Source organism: Penicillium lagena, assembly GCF_028827675.1.
Source record: "Penicillium lagena strain IBT 129212 chromosome Unknown utg000006l_segment0_segment0, whole genome shotgun sequence".
NCBI classification, from domain to species: Eukaryota; Fungi; Ascomycota; class Eurotiomycetes; order Eurotiales; family Aspergillaceae; genus Penicillium; species Penicillium lagena.
This window is the reverse complement of record NW_026623227.1, coordinates 3,133,926-3,146,566: the sequence shown is the minus strand read 5'-3', so window position 1 is coordinate 3,146,566 and position 12,641 is coordinate 3,133,926. Positions and strand designations below refer to the sequence as shown.

At 53.3% G+C, this 12,641-nt stretch overlaps 4 protein-coding genes across 4 annotated transcripts; all 4 read left to right on the top strand.

Annotated features, from left to right (window-relative positions):
* Positions 1-278: 278 nt before the first annotated feature.
* N7510_009428 (5-oxoprolinase) lies at positions 279-4,185 on the top strand (the record flags this gene model as incomplete). Its single annotated transcript, XM_056981353.1, has 2 exons — positions 279-2,798; positions 2,854-4,185. 2 exons carry the CDS (start codon positions 279-281, stop codon positions 4,183-4,185), a joined length of 3,852 nt encoding a protein of 1,283 aa, XP_056831562.1.
* Positions 4,186-4,476: 291 nt separating this feature from the next.
* N7510_009427 (uncharacterized protein) lies at positions 4,477-5,839 on the top strand (the record flags this gene model as incomplete). Its single annotated transcript, XM_056981352.1, has 2 exons — positions 4,477-4,618; positions 5,694-5,839. 2 exons carry the CDS (start codon positions 4,477-4,479, stop codon positions 5,837-5,839), a joined length of 288 nt encoding a protein of 95 aa, XP_056831561.1.
* A 2,290-nt stretch (positions 5,840-8,129) lies between these two features.
* ubc2 (E2 ubiquitin-conjugating protein RAD6) lies at positions 8,130-8,873 on the top strand (the record flags this gene model as incomplete). The annotated part of the gene is made up of 4 exons (XM_056981351.1): positions 8,130-8,171; positions 8,303-8,406; positions 8,463-8,687; positions 8,750-8,873. The coding sequence occupies 4 exons, from the start codon at positions 8,130-8,132 to the stop codon at positions 8,871-8,873; spliced, it is 495 nt and encodes a 164-aa protein (XP_056831560.1).
* Positions 8,874-9,425: 552 nt separating this feature from the next.
* Positions 9,426-12,431, top strand: N7510_009425 (putative kinesin family protein (KinA); the record flags this gene model as incomplete). The annotated part of the gene is made up of 5 exons (XM_056981350.1): positions 9,426-9,430; positions 9,491-9,516; positions 9,570-9,664; positions 9,715-12,140; positions 12,203-12,431. The coding sequence occupies 5 exons, from the start codon at positions 9,426-9,428 to the stop codon at positions 12,429-12,431; spliced, it is 2,781 nt and encodes a 926-aa protein (XP_056831559.1).
* Positions 12,432-12,641: the final 210 nt, after the last annotated feature.

Here is a 12,641-nt window from a genome sequence, read left to right as displayed (position 1 = left end):
GAGACTTAAGCATGACAAGCCCTTATTCAGTTGTAACGAATTAATTTATTCATGTTCCATGCATCATCATCACCACCATCCTCCTCTCTCGGCCGCTCCTCCCGATATACTATCTCGCCGGGCCGTTGCCGAGGGTATCGGGCCGACACGTGACTGGCCTCGATCCGTAGTACACCCACTGGAGACCAGATTGGGTGCGACTTGGTTATATATGAAAGGGCCCCCGCATAACTGCCGGGTTTGTCCATCCCACGTTCCTCTGTTTCTCCGTATCAGTCATGGCGGGCTCCGGCAAAATCACCATCTCCATTGACCGTGGAGGTACTTTCACCGACGTCCATGCGATTGTCCCGGGCCGTCCAGACATCATCTTGAAGCTCCTGTCCGTGGATCCCTCCCACTACCAGGATGCACCCACCGAAGGCATCCGCCAGATTCTTGAGCTGGCTACGGGAACCCCACACCCGCGTGGCCGGCCACTGAAACTGGACCGCATCGGCTGTCTCCGAATGGGCACTACGGTTGCGACCAATGCCCTTCTAGAGCGCAAGGGAGCCCGCTCGGTGCTATTCACCACCAAAGGCTTCCGAGATTTGCTCAAGATTGGCGACCAATCGCGACCGGCCATCTTCGATCTGTCCATGGCTCGCCCGGGAGTGCTGCCGGAAGATGTAGTCGAGGTCAACGAGCGAGTCCTCCCCTGCCACCCTGTCGCCGATAGTGAATGCTTTGCTGGAGCACGCATCGTGGAGGGTGTGACCGGGGAGAAGTTCCGCATTGTGCAAGAACTCGACCTTTCGCACGTGCGGACGGATCTCCAGCGACTAAAAGAGCAAGGGTACCAGTCTCTCTCCGTGGCCCTCCTCCACTCGTTCGCCTACCCAGATCACGAACGCCAGATCGGAGAAATTGCAGAGCAGATGGGCTTCTCCGTCACTCTATCGTCCAAGCTGCAGCCTATGATCAAGATTGTGCCCCGAGGCATGTCCGCGGCCGCAGATGCGTACCTCACTCCGGTCATAAAGACCTATATCGACTCGATCAATTCCAGCTTTGAAGGGGGACTGGAAAACCAACAAGACTGCCGCTTTGAATTCATGCAGTCAGATGGAGGACTGGTCGACTTTCGCAAGTTCAGTGGGCTGAAGGCGATCCTGTCCGGTCCCGCCGCCGGCGTGGTGGGCTTTGCTGCCACGAGCTATGATCCTACTGAGCGAACCCCGGTCATTGGATTTGACATGGGCGGCACCTCCACTGATGTGTCGCGCTTCGACGGTCACTTGGAGCATGTCTTCGGTTCGAAGGTTGCCGGCGTCTTGATCCAGTCACCCCAACTTGATATCAACACTGTGGCTGCCGGAGGCGGTTCTATTCTAGCATGGCGCAATGGCCTCTTTTATGTTGGCCCAGAGTCAGCCAGCGCGCATCCTGGTCCCGCATGCTACCGAAAGGGCGGCCCATTGACGGTGACAGATGCCAACCTCTTCCTCGGCCGACTATTGCCAGAGTACTTCCCTCACATCTTTGGACCCAAGGAAGATCAGCCTCTAGATACTGAGGCTACCGCTCGACTCTTCAATGAATTGACCCAGAAGATCAATGTCGAGCGCCGGCACCACTCCCAGCCAGAATATACCCCCGAGGAAGTGGCATTGGGATTCCTCAAAGTCGCCGACGAGTCCATGGCTCGGCCCATTCGCAACCTCACCGAAGCTCGCGGCTTTGAAACCGCATCTCATCACCTCGCTTGCTTTGGCGGTGCTGGTGGTCAACATGCATGCTCGGTTGCCGCCTCCCTAGGAATTTCACGCATCATCATCCACAAGTATTCGTCGGTCCTGTCGGCCTACGGTTTGGCACTGGCAGAGGTCGTCAAAGAGTCCCAAGAGCCAGTTTCGTCTGACTACCTGGCCTCTCACTCCAATCTGCTCCAGCGCTTCGATGAGATGGCGGCTGCCGCAACAAAGGAGATGCAAACCCAAGGTTTTTTGCCTGGTCAAGTGCGCCACGAGCAGTACCTCAATATGCGGTATGAGGGTTCGGACACAAGTTTGATGATCCTGCGGCCCGAAACTTCATCGGACTTTCTCGACGAGTTCCGTGTCCGCCATCGTCGAGAATTCAACTTCAACTCTGATCGGCCAGTTCTGGTCGACGATATCCGTGTCCGCACCATCGCCTCTTCTAAGGTACGCACAGAGCGGAGCCCATTGGCTCAGTTGAAAAAGGCCAAAATGCAGGATGTCACAATGGCACCCGCTAACACCATCTCGGCCTACTTTGACGGCTTCCCCAGTCGGGTCAGCACCCCTGTGTACCTTCTTGATCAGCTAGAGAAGCACACCCGCATCACCGGCCCGGCTGTCATCATCGATAAGACGCAGACGATCGTTGTTGCTCCCAACGCGGTGGCGAACCTGCTGGACACATGCATTGTTGTCGACCTGAAGGACGAGCTGATCACCACTCCTGCCGAAGCCCTCGTATCATCTGCAATTGATCCCATCCGCCTCAGCATTTTTGGTCATCGTTTTATGTCCATCGCTGAGCAGATGGGCCGCACACTACAAAAGACCTCGGTTTCAACCAACATCAAAGAGCGTTTGGATTTCTCGTGCGCCTTGTTCTCTCCTGATGGAGGATTGGTGGCCAACGCACCCCACGTACCTGTGCACCTGGGGTCCATGCAGTTCGCGGTGCGCTATCAACACCAGAAATGGCTGGGTAATTTGAAAGACGGCGATGTGCTGGTTGCCAACCACCCCAGCTGCGGTGGAACTCACCTGCCTGATATCACGGTACGAGATATGGCCATGCCGCATTTAACTTCGACGGCTAATCCTGTCTATTTAGGTCATTACTCCGGTGTTTGACCGGCCCGGAGGTACCGAGATCATGTTCTATGTCGCCTCTCGCGGCCATCATGCTGACATTGGCGGGATTCTGCCTGGATCGATGCCACCCAAATCCACAGAGCTGTGGCAAGAGGGCGCCTCCATCGAAGGTGACAAGATTGTCAGCAATGGCGTTCTAGATGAGGCGCGTCTGATCGAGTTGCTTGTTACGAAGCCAGCCCAGTATCCCGGCTGCGCTGGCGCGCGATGTATCAGTGACAACCTGTCCGATCTCAAAGCGCAGATTGCTGCCAACACGCGCGGCATCAGCTTGATCCAAGGACTGTTCACCGAATATGGGGTGGAAACCGTGCAGAAGTACATGTACGCCATCCAGGCGACAGCTGAAACAGCTGTGCGCAATCTGCTCAAGGGCCTGCATCATAAGTTTAATGGGCAGCCATTGGAGGCGGTTGACTACATGGATGATGGAACTCCTATCAAGCTCAAGATCACCATAGATGGCTCCAACGGATCGGCCGTTTTTGACTTTGATGGTACTGGCCCGGAGGTGTACGGCAGCTGGAACGCACCGATTGCTATCACGCACTCGGCAATCATCTACTGCCTGCGGTGCATGATCAATGCGGATGTGCCGCTGAACCAGGGGTGTCTGTCTCCGATTGATATCCGTGTTCCATCACCCAGCATTTTGTCCCCCACTAAGACCGCTGCTGTGGTGGGTGGCAACGTGGTGACATCGCAGCGTATCACGGATGTCGTGCTCAAAGCCTTCCGGGCCTGTGCTGCATCCCAGGGCTGCTGCAACAACTTGACTTTCGGCACCGATGCGAAAGTCGACCCTACAACGGGCGCGGTGGTCACCCCCGGATTTGGATACTACGAAACCATTGCAGGTGGCAGCGGCGCCGGACCATCTTGGAAAGGTGAGTCCGGTATTCATGTCCATATGACCAACACGCGCATTACAGACCCAGAGATCCTGGAGAAGCGCTACCCGACCATGCTGCGGCAGTTTACGCTGCGCGAGGGCTCAGGCGGCCAGGGCAAAAACCCTGGCGGCGAGGGTGTGGTACGAGACATCGAATTCCTTGCGCCCATGCAATGTTCAATTTTGTCGGAGCGGCGTGTGCACCGGCCTTATGGGCTGGAGGGAGGCCAGGATGCTCAGCCAGGTCTGAACCTGTGGATCTCGCGAGACCCTGAGACAGGTGAGGAGCGCCGGATCAATATTGGCGGCAAGAACACGGTGGCTGTGAAAATTCACGACCGGGTTGTCATTATGACGGCCGGTGGCGGCGGTTGGGGTGCGGCGGAGTCTACTGCTTAAGCATGGGGTACAGTAGGGTTTCCTTATGGTTAAGATGTTAATTTCGGCAAGCTATCAAGACTAGCATGGATAGACAGGCTAGACAAAGACTACAAAATAAAGACATCCATTCGAAAATTTCATTCATACATTCCCATGGTAACATAAATAACATATCGACGGGCATATCAGTCAACTTTGTTCCAGACACTTGGTCGACTCAAACCTTCATCCTCCAATCAGTAAGACTGGTCTCATCCGATCATTTAGTGTCTGGCCGCAACATGAGCATTCTTTCACACTTCTATCAGCATGAGTGATCCTTACGGAAGCATGTGTTTCTCCACGCGCATCGAGCTGGTCGGGGTGACCTGCATGGCGGGCATGGTGGTTCGCTTCATGGGCATCGACATCATCGTGGACGAGGACATAGGATGCTCCATATCCTGGTTTTGTGGTCAGTAAACAAACAAGTCTACATCCATATGCGTTCGTACTCGTGGGTAAAAATTTGTGGGGTGAATGATTGAACTCGCCGAGCTGTGCTGCGTGGGGCTTGGCCCATGCGGTATAGCAACTGCGGCGCCGACGAAGAAGGAACAGAGAAATCCTAGGCGCATGATGAAGTATAAGAAGAGTAAAAGGCGATAGAAGAGATGAAGTATTTCTGCGGACCAGTATTCCTATATGCCTTGGAGGACTCGGAGATGAGAATAAAGACAGAGGTGCTGGACAACCAGTTTATATACTTCTTTGGAGACTAAGGAGATCCCTTTGGAAGACCCTATCCTGCGAGATGACCATGTCAGGAGGGGTCGATCCATTACTGATTCTCGGGGTGGTAGTGGATGACACGACAATCATGATATCAGGGCAGGCCAGGGCGTGGTGAGAAGCAGGACAGGGTGGGCAAATCAGGCAAACCCCCCACCACAGGGCATTAACACAGATTCAAATTGATGTCAGTGGAATGCGAGCGCCGGGTCCCTCCGTGCTCAGTGACACACTGATCTCATCTAGGGCGACCTCCCACGCCCCTTGATCCACATGGCAAACCGGAAAACCGGTCAACGGTAGACCGAACACGGTATTCGAGAAGTCCGTTGAAAATAAAAACGTCTATTTCTTAAATCCACAGGACCAAATTAGGATATCACATAATCACTAGTCAGACTCAACCATCTCAGCGCTTGTTACGATACTGTCTCGAGCTCACCAATACGAAGCAAATCAAACCCACCCGGCCCTAAGCAGCCAAATCCAATGCCCATATATACACATTACACAGGGCATTGCATTCAGCGTCATTGATATGCGTTTCCACCGTTCCCGCGAATCCCAGGAGACGGAGTAGTTGACCGTAGGGCAACGAGGGATGCAGCCGATCCTTGATGGTGGCGGTGTGTGATCGCGTGAGGCAGAGAGGTGTATACATTTTGCTCGGGTGTTCAGTATGTACAGGTGTATATTATGGCAAAGTTGTTAACCGGATTCTTATATTGGCCTCGTAGTCTCGTAGAGTTTTTAAGTACCTGCAGTAGATATCGGCAGCTTTAAGCTGTTTGGAGAACTGGTCGAAGGAGGGCCGTTGGCCATGGAGGCCAACGAGATGGCCATGGAGGCCAACGAGATGGCCATGGCATGCTATGCAGCGCTTCTCGTGCCTGAACCGTGACTATTCCGCAATCTGGAACCGACAGCAATCGTGTAGATAGTCCGACCATCATCGTTGCTCTTGGAATTTCTTGGAATTGTTGCGGATTGAACAATTCAGGGTATTTGGCTGGCTGGGACATGGTACTCGTGTTGATTTTCGCCGAGTGACAATCAATGAAAAACTGCAGACTGACCAGTAGTTAGTTCTCCCACATCCACCGTGTTTTCCATGAGATAGTTAACGTAATCAACCACCGAGTGACGAATACCACCGAGTGACGAATTTCGTCGAGCGTACCGTTAAATTTCAAGCTTTTCAACCACAAATGTATTAAATCAGACCATATAAAAAGATAAAACAATAGCTATTTACTAGGACAATTTCTTATAGTATGACCAGTAGTCCCGCATCCACTACAGCGTCGTGGAGCTCGCTGGCGAGGCCTTGGCGTCGTCTCAGCGGCCGGCTCATTAAGCTGTGTATCAAGCTGTTGCACTCGATTCTGACCTTCCTGTACAAATAAAACAAGATCATCACCAAGATTACCACGCTTCCTTGCCCTCTTTTGCATTTTCCGCTTATTCTCACCTTGTAGAACCTTGATTTCTTGTCGAAGAATAAGGTTCATATTCATTGCCATCTGTGCAGCTTTTTCAAGATGTTGAATATGAGATACTGGACTACTAGAAAGCATTCGTTTTCGAAGGCTTCTCTGTAGACTGCGTACCTTGTGATCGAGTTGGCGAGGATTCTGAGGTGTTTGAAAAGCAGAGGAGACTGAGCCTTCAACTTCAACAAGAGGTGGTGTTGGTGTCCGAAGTTGAAAAGTTACCTTTTCAAGAACCCGATCTTGATCTAGCGGGTTAAGTCCTGCACCTGCAAAACCACTGCGTATATTCTCCCTAGTAAACACCTTTTCGCGAGCAGGTGGATAGAGAGACAAGAAATCCTCCTTGTCGATATGGTTGTTGCCGGCAACCATCATCTCTTCTACTAGTTTTCCATATGCGCGCTTTAGCGGACCAAAAACACCAACATCAAGTGGTTGTAAAAGATGAGAGGTATGAGGAGGCATGCAAAGACAGATAATAGCATTCTCTTCACAGAATGCGTCAAAATCTGCAGTTAGATGACTACTATGACCATCAAGAATAAGCAACCGCTTTGCACCAGTTGAATAGGTTTTAGAATGTGGTTCAAACATCTCTTTTAGCCAGCGGAGGCCAATTTCATCTGTTGTCCAGCCATTCTGACTTCTTGCGATAGCATAGCCCTTATTGAAGAGAGCAGGTTCTTGATACCAAGCAGCGTGTTGAGATCCTGCTTTCAAGATGATCCATGGGGGTATAGATATCCCCTTTGAGCTCACACATTCAATAATTGTGACCCATTCGCGATTCCCCTGAATAACCCTACGGGGCCTTTCACTGCGATCGACTGCAGTAATAACCTTAGAGGTTGAACAAAGTCCCATTGCGAAGCCAGTTTCATCAAAGTTCCAGATATCGTCCTCGTGGATACCATGTTCTTGAATAGCCTCGCGTACGGTCGCAAACCATTGTTTAATAATCTTTGGATCCTCTTGCTTTGCACGCTGGTACGTGATCCGCCGATTGTATCGTGTGCGCAGTGCTGGATGCCGTTTGATAAACTTATATGCCCAGTTGACACCAAGGGTCGTAGTAGGATCTCCTGTGCGCTCGCGAAGCAGGATCTGCGCCATTCCCCGTAGAAACTCTGGCCGAATTGAAAATCCTCGCTTATCTGCATCTAGCAGCCTCTTCGCAAGGACTTCTTCTTCAAGAGGGTTTAATTTATGACTGTTGGCGCGTGTTTCTGCGCGTGATTTCCTACCGTTGAGTCGACGGCGAAGCGTAGCTTCAGGCACACTAAATATCTCAGCAGCCTTTAATTTTGATTTGATTTTTTTATTTTTGAATGCAGAAATAGCCATCTGAATGCGATTTTCTTGAGATAGAGGCATTTTGTATAGTGGTGGTGAAAAATAACGCGTCAAGGAAATGATTGTAGGAGATGGACGCGAAATTCGTCACTCGGTGGTATTCGTCACTCGGTGGTTGATTACGTTAGTCCGGCAGCAACAGCTATGACATAATCCGATGAGTCAGCGGCTTCATCCCGGCATTTGTCCCGCGCCGCCCCTCCAGTCCATCATCGTTCTCTCTTTGCATCCTCGTCCCCTGTATCTGCTGCCACCTGCAGGCCTCTCATCTCTCTTAGCTGGCCTCCTTTCTACTGACGTCGGATCCGATACCTCCTCAGTTCTTCACCCCTATCTCTTGCCCCCATGTCTACCTCTGCCCGCCGGCGTCTCATGCGGGACTTTAAGGTACGCCATCCCACTTCCACTTGGATATCTTGCGATTATTGCAAGATTCTTTTGTTCCTCCAGAGTGTCTTCCCATGCTGCTATGTTCCCTTTGGGCTTTGGATTTCTTTTTTTCTCTCTCGCCTTTTAAGGTTCTCCGGCGTTCCCTGCTAACCCTCTTGATTCTTCAGCGCATGCAAACCGATCCCCCGGCCGGTGTCTCTGCGTCCCCGGTAGCCGACAATGTCATGACCTGGTAAATACACACCGTCTATCTGCAATGCTGCAGTTTGTTAACCGGCGACCTCCTAGGAATGCCGTCATCATCGGACCCGCCGACACTCCCTTCGAGGATGGCACGTTTCGTCTCGTGATGAACTTTGAGGAGCAGTACCCCAACAAGCCTCCCGGGGTGAAATTCATCAGTCAGATGTTCCATCCCAACGTCTACGGAACGGGCGAGCTTTGCCTGGACATCCTGCAGAACCGCTGGAGCCCGACATATGACGTAGCGGCTATCTTGACCAGCATCCAGAGGTATGGACTGCCCCGTGCGAAAGGAGAAAGCCCCAAACAAGTAACTCACGGTTGCATTCTAGCCTGCTGAACGATCCCAATACTTCGTCGCCCGCTAATGTGGAAGCGTCGAACCTCTACAAGGACAACCGCAAGGAGTATGTCAAGCGAGTGCGGGAGACGGTGGAAAAGAGCTGGGAGGACTAAGAGAGGTGGATGTACGGCACCGCACTTGTTTTGTGTCCCTTGTCCGATCTGGAGGAGCTGTCGGCCGCCTTTGGCCTGACCGATTGATCTGCACAGCGTGGGGTTCTGGCGCCTGGGTTCTTGATTTTTAAATTTGGTTTTTTTCTTTTTGTTCTCGTTCTCTTTTCGCGCGCATTTGACCCTGTCCATACATGAGCCTGATTGTTCCAAGAAATATCCTTGTCCGGCTATAGTAGGTACCTGTAGTGGGTGTCGATCAGGCGGTCGGCCCAAGGAGTAAAGTGTCAACAAACCCACTTTCCTCCGTTCTTCCCCTCCACTCCACGCATATTCACGTTCAGACCTGGGATACCGGAGGTACAAGTGTTGCTGTCGTGTGCACGTGGTCCCGCCGCTGAAACTGCCCCCTTCTACCCTCCTTTTCTCCCCTTCCCTCCTCCGCTTCTCCTTCCACCCCAATCTCAACGGTCTCCCTCCACTCCTCCCCCCGACACCTGATCGGGGGCTTGCTCTCGTTTCCTTTGTGTTCGGCTCGACTTCTACACCGCAACCATGGCGTAAGCTCCCTCGTAAGAGCCCGATGTTGACGCCTACTGACACAAGTGCCGCCTAACCAGATCCGCCGGGTCGAACACCATCAAGGGTATGCTGGAGTTCCGAGGACCGCTGGAACATCAAAACTAACCTGCTCGGCAGTGGTTGCTAGGTTTCGGCCGCAAAATAAGGTCGAGTTGGCGTCCGGGGGTGAGCCGGTCGTCGAGTTCGAGAACGAGGAGTCATGTATTATCAATGTGAGCCACCCCACGGCAAGTCTCTACGGATAGCACTAATGTCGGATCAGTCCAAAGAAGGCACGGGTGCCTTTACCTTCGATCGCGTTTTTCCCATGGACACCGCGCAAAACGACATCTTCGACTTCTCCATCCGCCCAACGGTCGACGATATTCTCAATGGATACAACGGTACCGTCTTTGCCTATGGCCAGACCGGTGCCGGAAAGTCGTACACCATGATGGGCTCAGATATCGACGACGACATAGGGAAGGGTGTCATTCCCCGGATTGTGGAGCAGATCTTCGCCAGCATCCTGACAAGCCCAAGCAACATCGAGTACACCGTCCGAGTCAGCTACATGGAAATTTATATGGAGCGCATTCGAGATCTTCTGGTGCCACAGAACGACAATTTGCCCGTCCACGAGGAGAAGTCGCGGGGTGTCTACGTCAAGGGCTTGTTAGAGGTGTACGTGTCCAGCGTGCAGGAAGTCTACGAAGTGATGCGCCGTGGAGGTACGGCCCGTGCGGTTGCTGCCACCAATATGAACCAGGAATCTTCTCGTTCGCACTCCATTTTCGTCATCACCGTCTCCCAGAAGAACGTCGAGACCGGTTCGGCCAAGAGTGGCCAGCTCTTTCTGGTGGATTTGGCCGGTAGTGAGAAGGTCGGCAAGACGGGCGCCAGTGGCCAGACCCTGGAAGAAGCCAAGAAGATCAACAAGAGTTTGAGCGCCCTGGGCATGGTCATCAACGCTCTGACGGACGGCAAATCATCCCATATTCCCTACCGTGACTCAAAACTCACGCGTATCTTGCAGGAGTCCCTGGGTGGTAACTCGCGGACGACACTGATTATCAATTGCTCGCCCAGCAGCTACAACGATGCGGAGACCATCTCCACGCTGCGCTTTGGTGTACGCGCCAAGGCCATCAAGAACAAGGCCAAGGTCAATGCCGAGTTGAGTCCAACCGAACTGAAGCAGCTGTTGCGCAAAGCCCAAAGCCAGGTAACAAATTTCGAATCGTATATTTCGGCGCTGGAGGGCGAGGTCAGCCTGTGGCGAAGCGGTGACAGCGTCCCCAAGGATCAATGGACCCCGGCTCCAGCCAGTGACGGAGTGAGCACTACTAAAGCTGAGGCTCGCACTCCAAGGCCAGGCACACCGTCACGACTTACGGAAACTGCGCGAGCGGAGACCCCGCGTGGTGATTCCCGCATGGGGGATCGCTCCAGTACGCCCAGTCTGGTGCTAGAGAAGGACGAGCGCGAAGAATTCTTGCGTCGTGAGAATGAGCTGCAGGATCAACTTGCGGAGAAGGAATCGCACATTGCCAATGTCGAGCGCAGTCTTCAAGACGCCCGCGAGGAATTGAAGGCCATGAAGGAGAACTCCGGGCGAACCGGCAAGGATAACGACAAGCTGAACACCGAAGTCAACGAACTGCGCATGCAACTGGAAAAGGTCTCATACGAGAGCAAGGAAGCGGCCATCACCATGGACGGACTGCGGGAGGCCAACACCGAGCTCACGGGCGAACTGGATGAAGTCAAGCAGCAGCTTCTGGATGTGCGCATGAAGGCGAAAGAAACCACTGCAGCACTGGACGAGAAAGAGAAGAAAAAGGCGGAGAAGATGGCGAAGATGATGGCCGGCTTCGACCTGGGCGGCGAAGTGTTCTCGGCCAACGAACACAAGTTGCAGGACCTCATCCAACGCGTCGATGCGTTGCACAAGGTCAGTGCCGAAGGTGAAACGATCGCACCCGACGATATTCTCGAGCTCCGGACGAGCTTGGTGGAAGCCCAGGGTTTCATCCGGCAGGCCGAGCTAACCGTCAACGACCGAGGCGAGTTCAGCGAGCTGCAGGACAGCCGCCGGGCAGAACTGGAGGAGAAGCTGGATGAGCTTCAGCAGGAGTACGAAGGCCTCTTGACCCGCACCCTCGGTGAAGGCGACGTAGATGAGATTCGAGAGCGGTTGGAGAAGACTTATATCAGCCGCAGGGACGCTGAGACTACCGCCGCTGATGAGCTTCGTATGGAGATCAAGAACAAGGACAAGGAATTAACGAAGCTGCGCCAGTCGCTGGTCGACACCCAGTCTCGCACGTCGACGAATGGGGCCGCTAGCAAGACATTGCAGCAGCAGATCGCCGAATTCGACGCAATGAAGAAGTCTCTGATGCGCGACCTGCAGAATCGCTGTGAACGGGTTGTCGAGCTGGAGATCTCGCTGGACGATGCTCGCGAGCAGTACAACAACGTTCTGCGGTCATCCAACAACCGCGCCCAGCAGAAAAAGATGGCATTCCTCGAGCGCAACCTGGAACAGCTGACCCATGTCCAGCGGCAATTGGTTGAGCAAAACAGCGGCCTAAAGAAGGAGGTGGCCATTGCGGAGCGGAAACTGATTGCGCGGAATGAGCGCATCGCCAGTCTAGAGAGCCTGCTCCAAGACAGCCAGGAGAAGCTGACCCAGGCCAATCATCGGTATGTTCTCAAGCAATTTGCACCTGTGAAATATCCTTGCTAATCCAAATCTTTTCTATTAGATTCGAGGCCCAACTCACTGCTGTCAAAGAGCGTCTCGAGGCCGCCAAACAGGGCTCAACACGCGGCCTGCCCAACATGGACAATGCGAGTTTTAGCTTCGGGGGCTCCCGCATTGCGAAACCGCTTCGAGGCGGCGGCAGCTCGGAGGCGCCGGCGAACGCGACGGTCGCGGGCGTACAATCACAGGAGACGGGCAAGCGCACGAGCTGGTTCCCTCAACGCCGATGATCGCCCTGCGGCTGCGGACCTGGCCATGGCGCTCCTCAAAGTCGACAGCTACCTACCCTGGACGCCAGATACTGTGCAGTTTGTGCTGATGTCGCTCGCTTTTGGCTGATCTTGGATTCTTCTCTTATGCCGTCCCACGAGTCTCTTCTTTTCCCCCTCGTTACTTATCTTCTGAACATTTTTTGCCGATATCGCCCCCGATATCTGGTG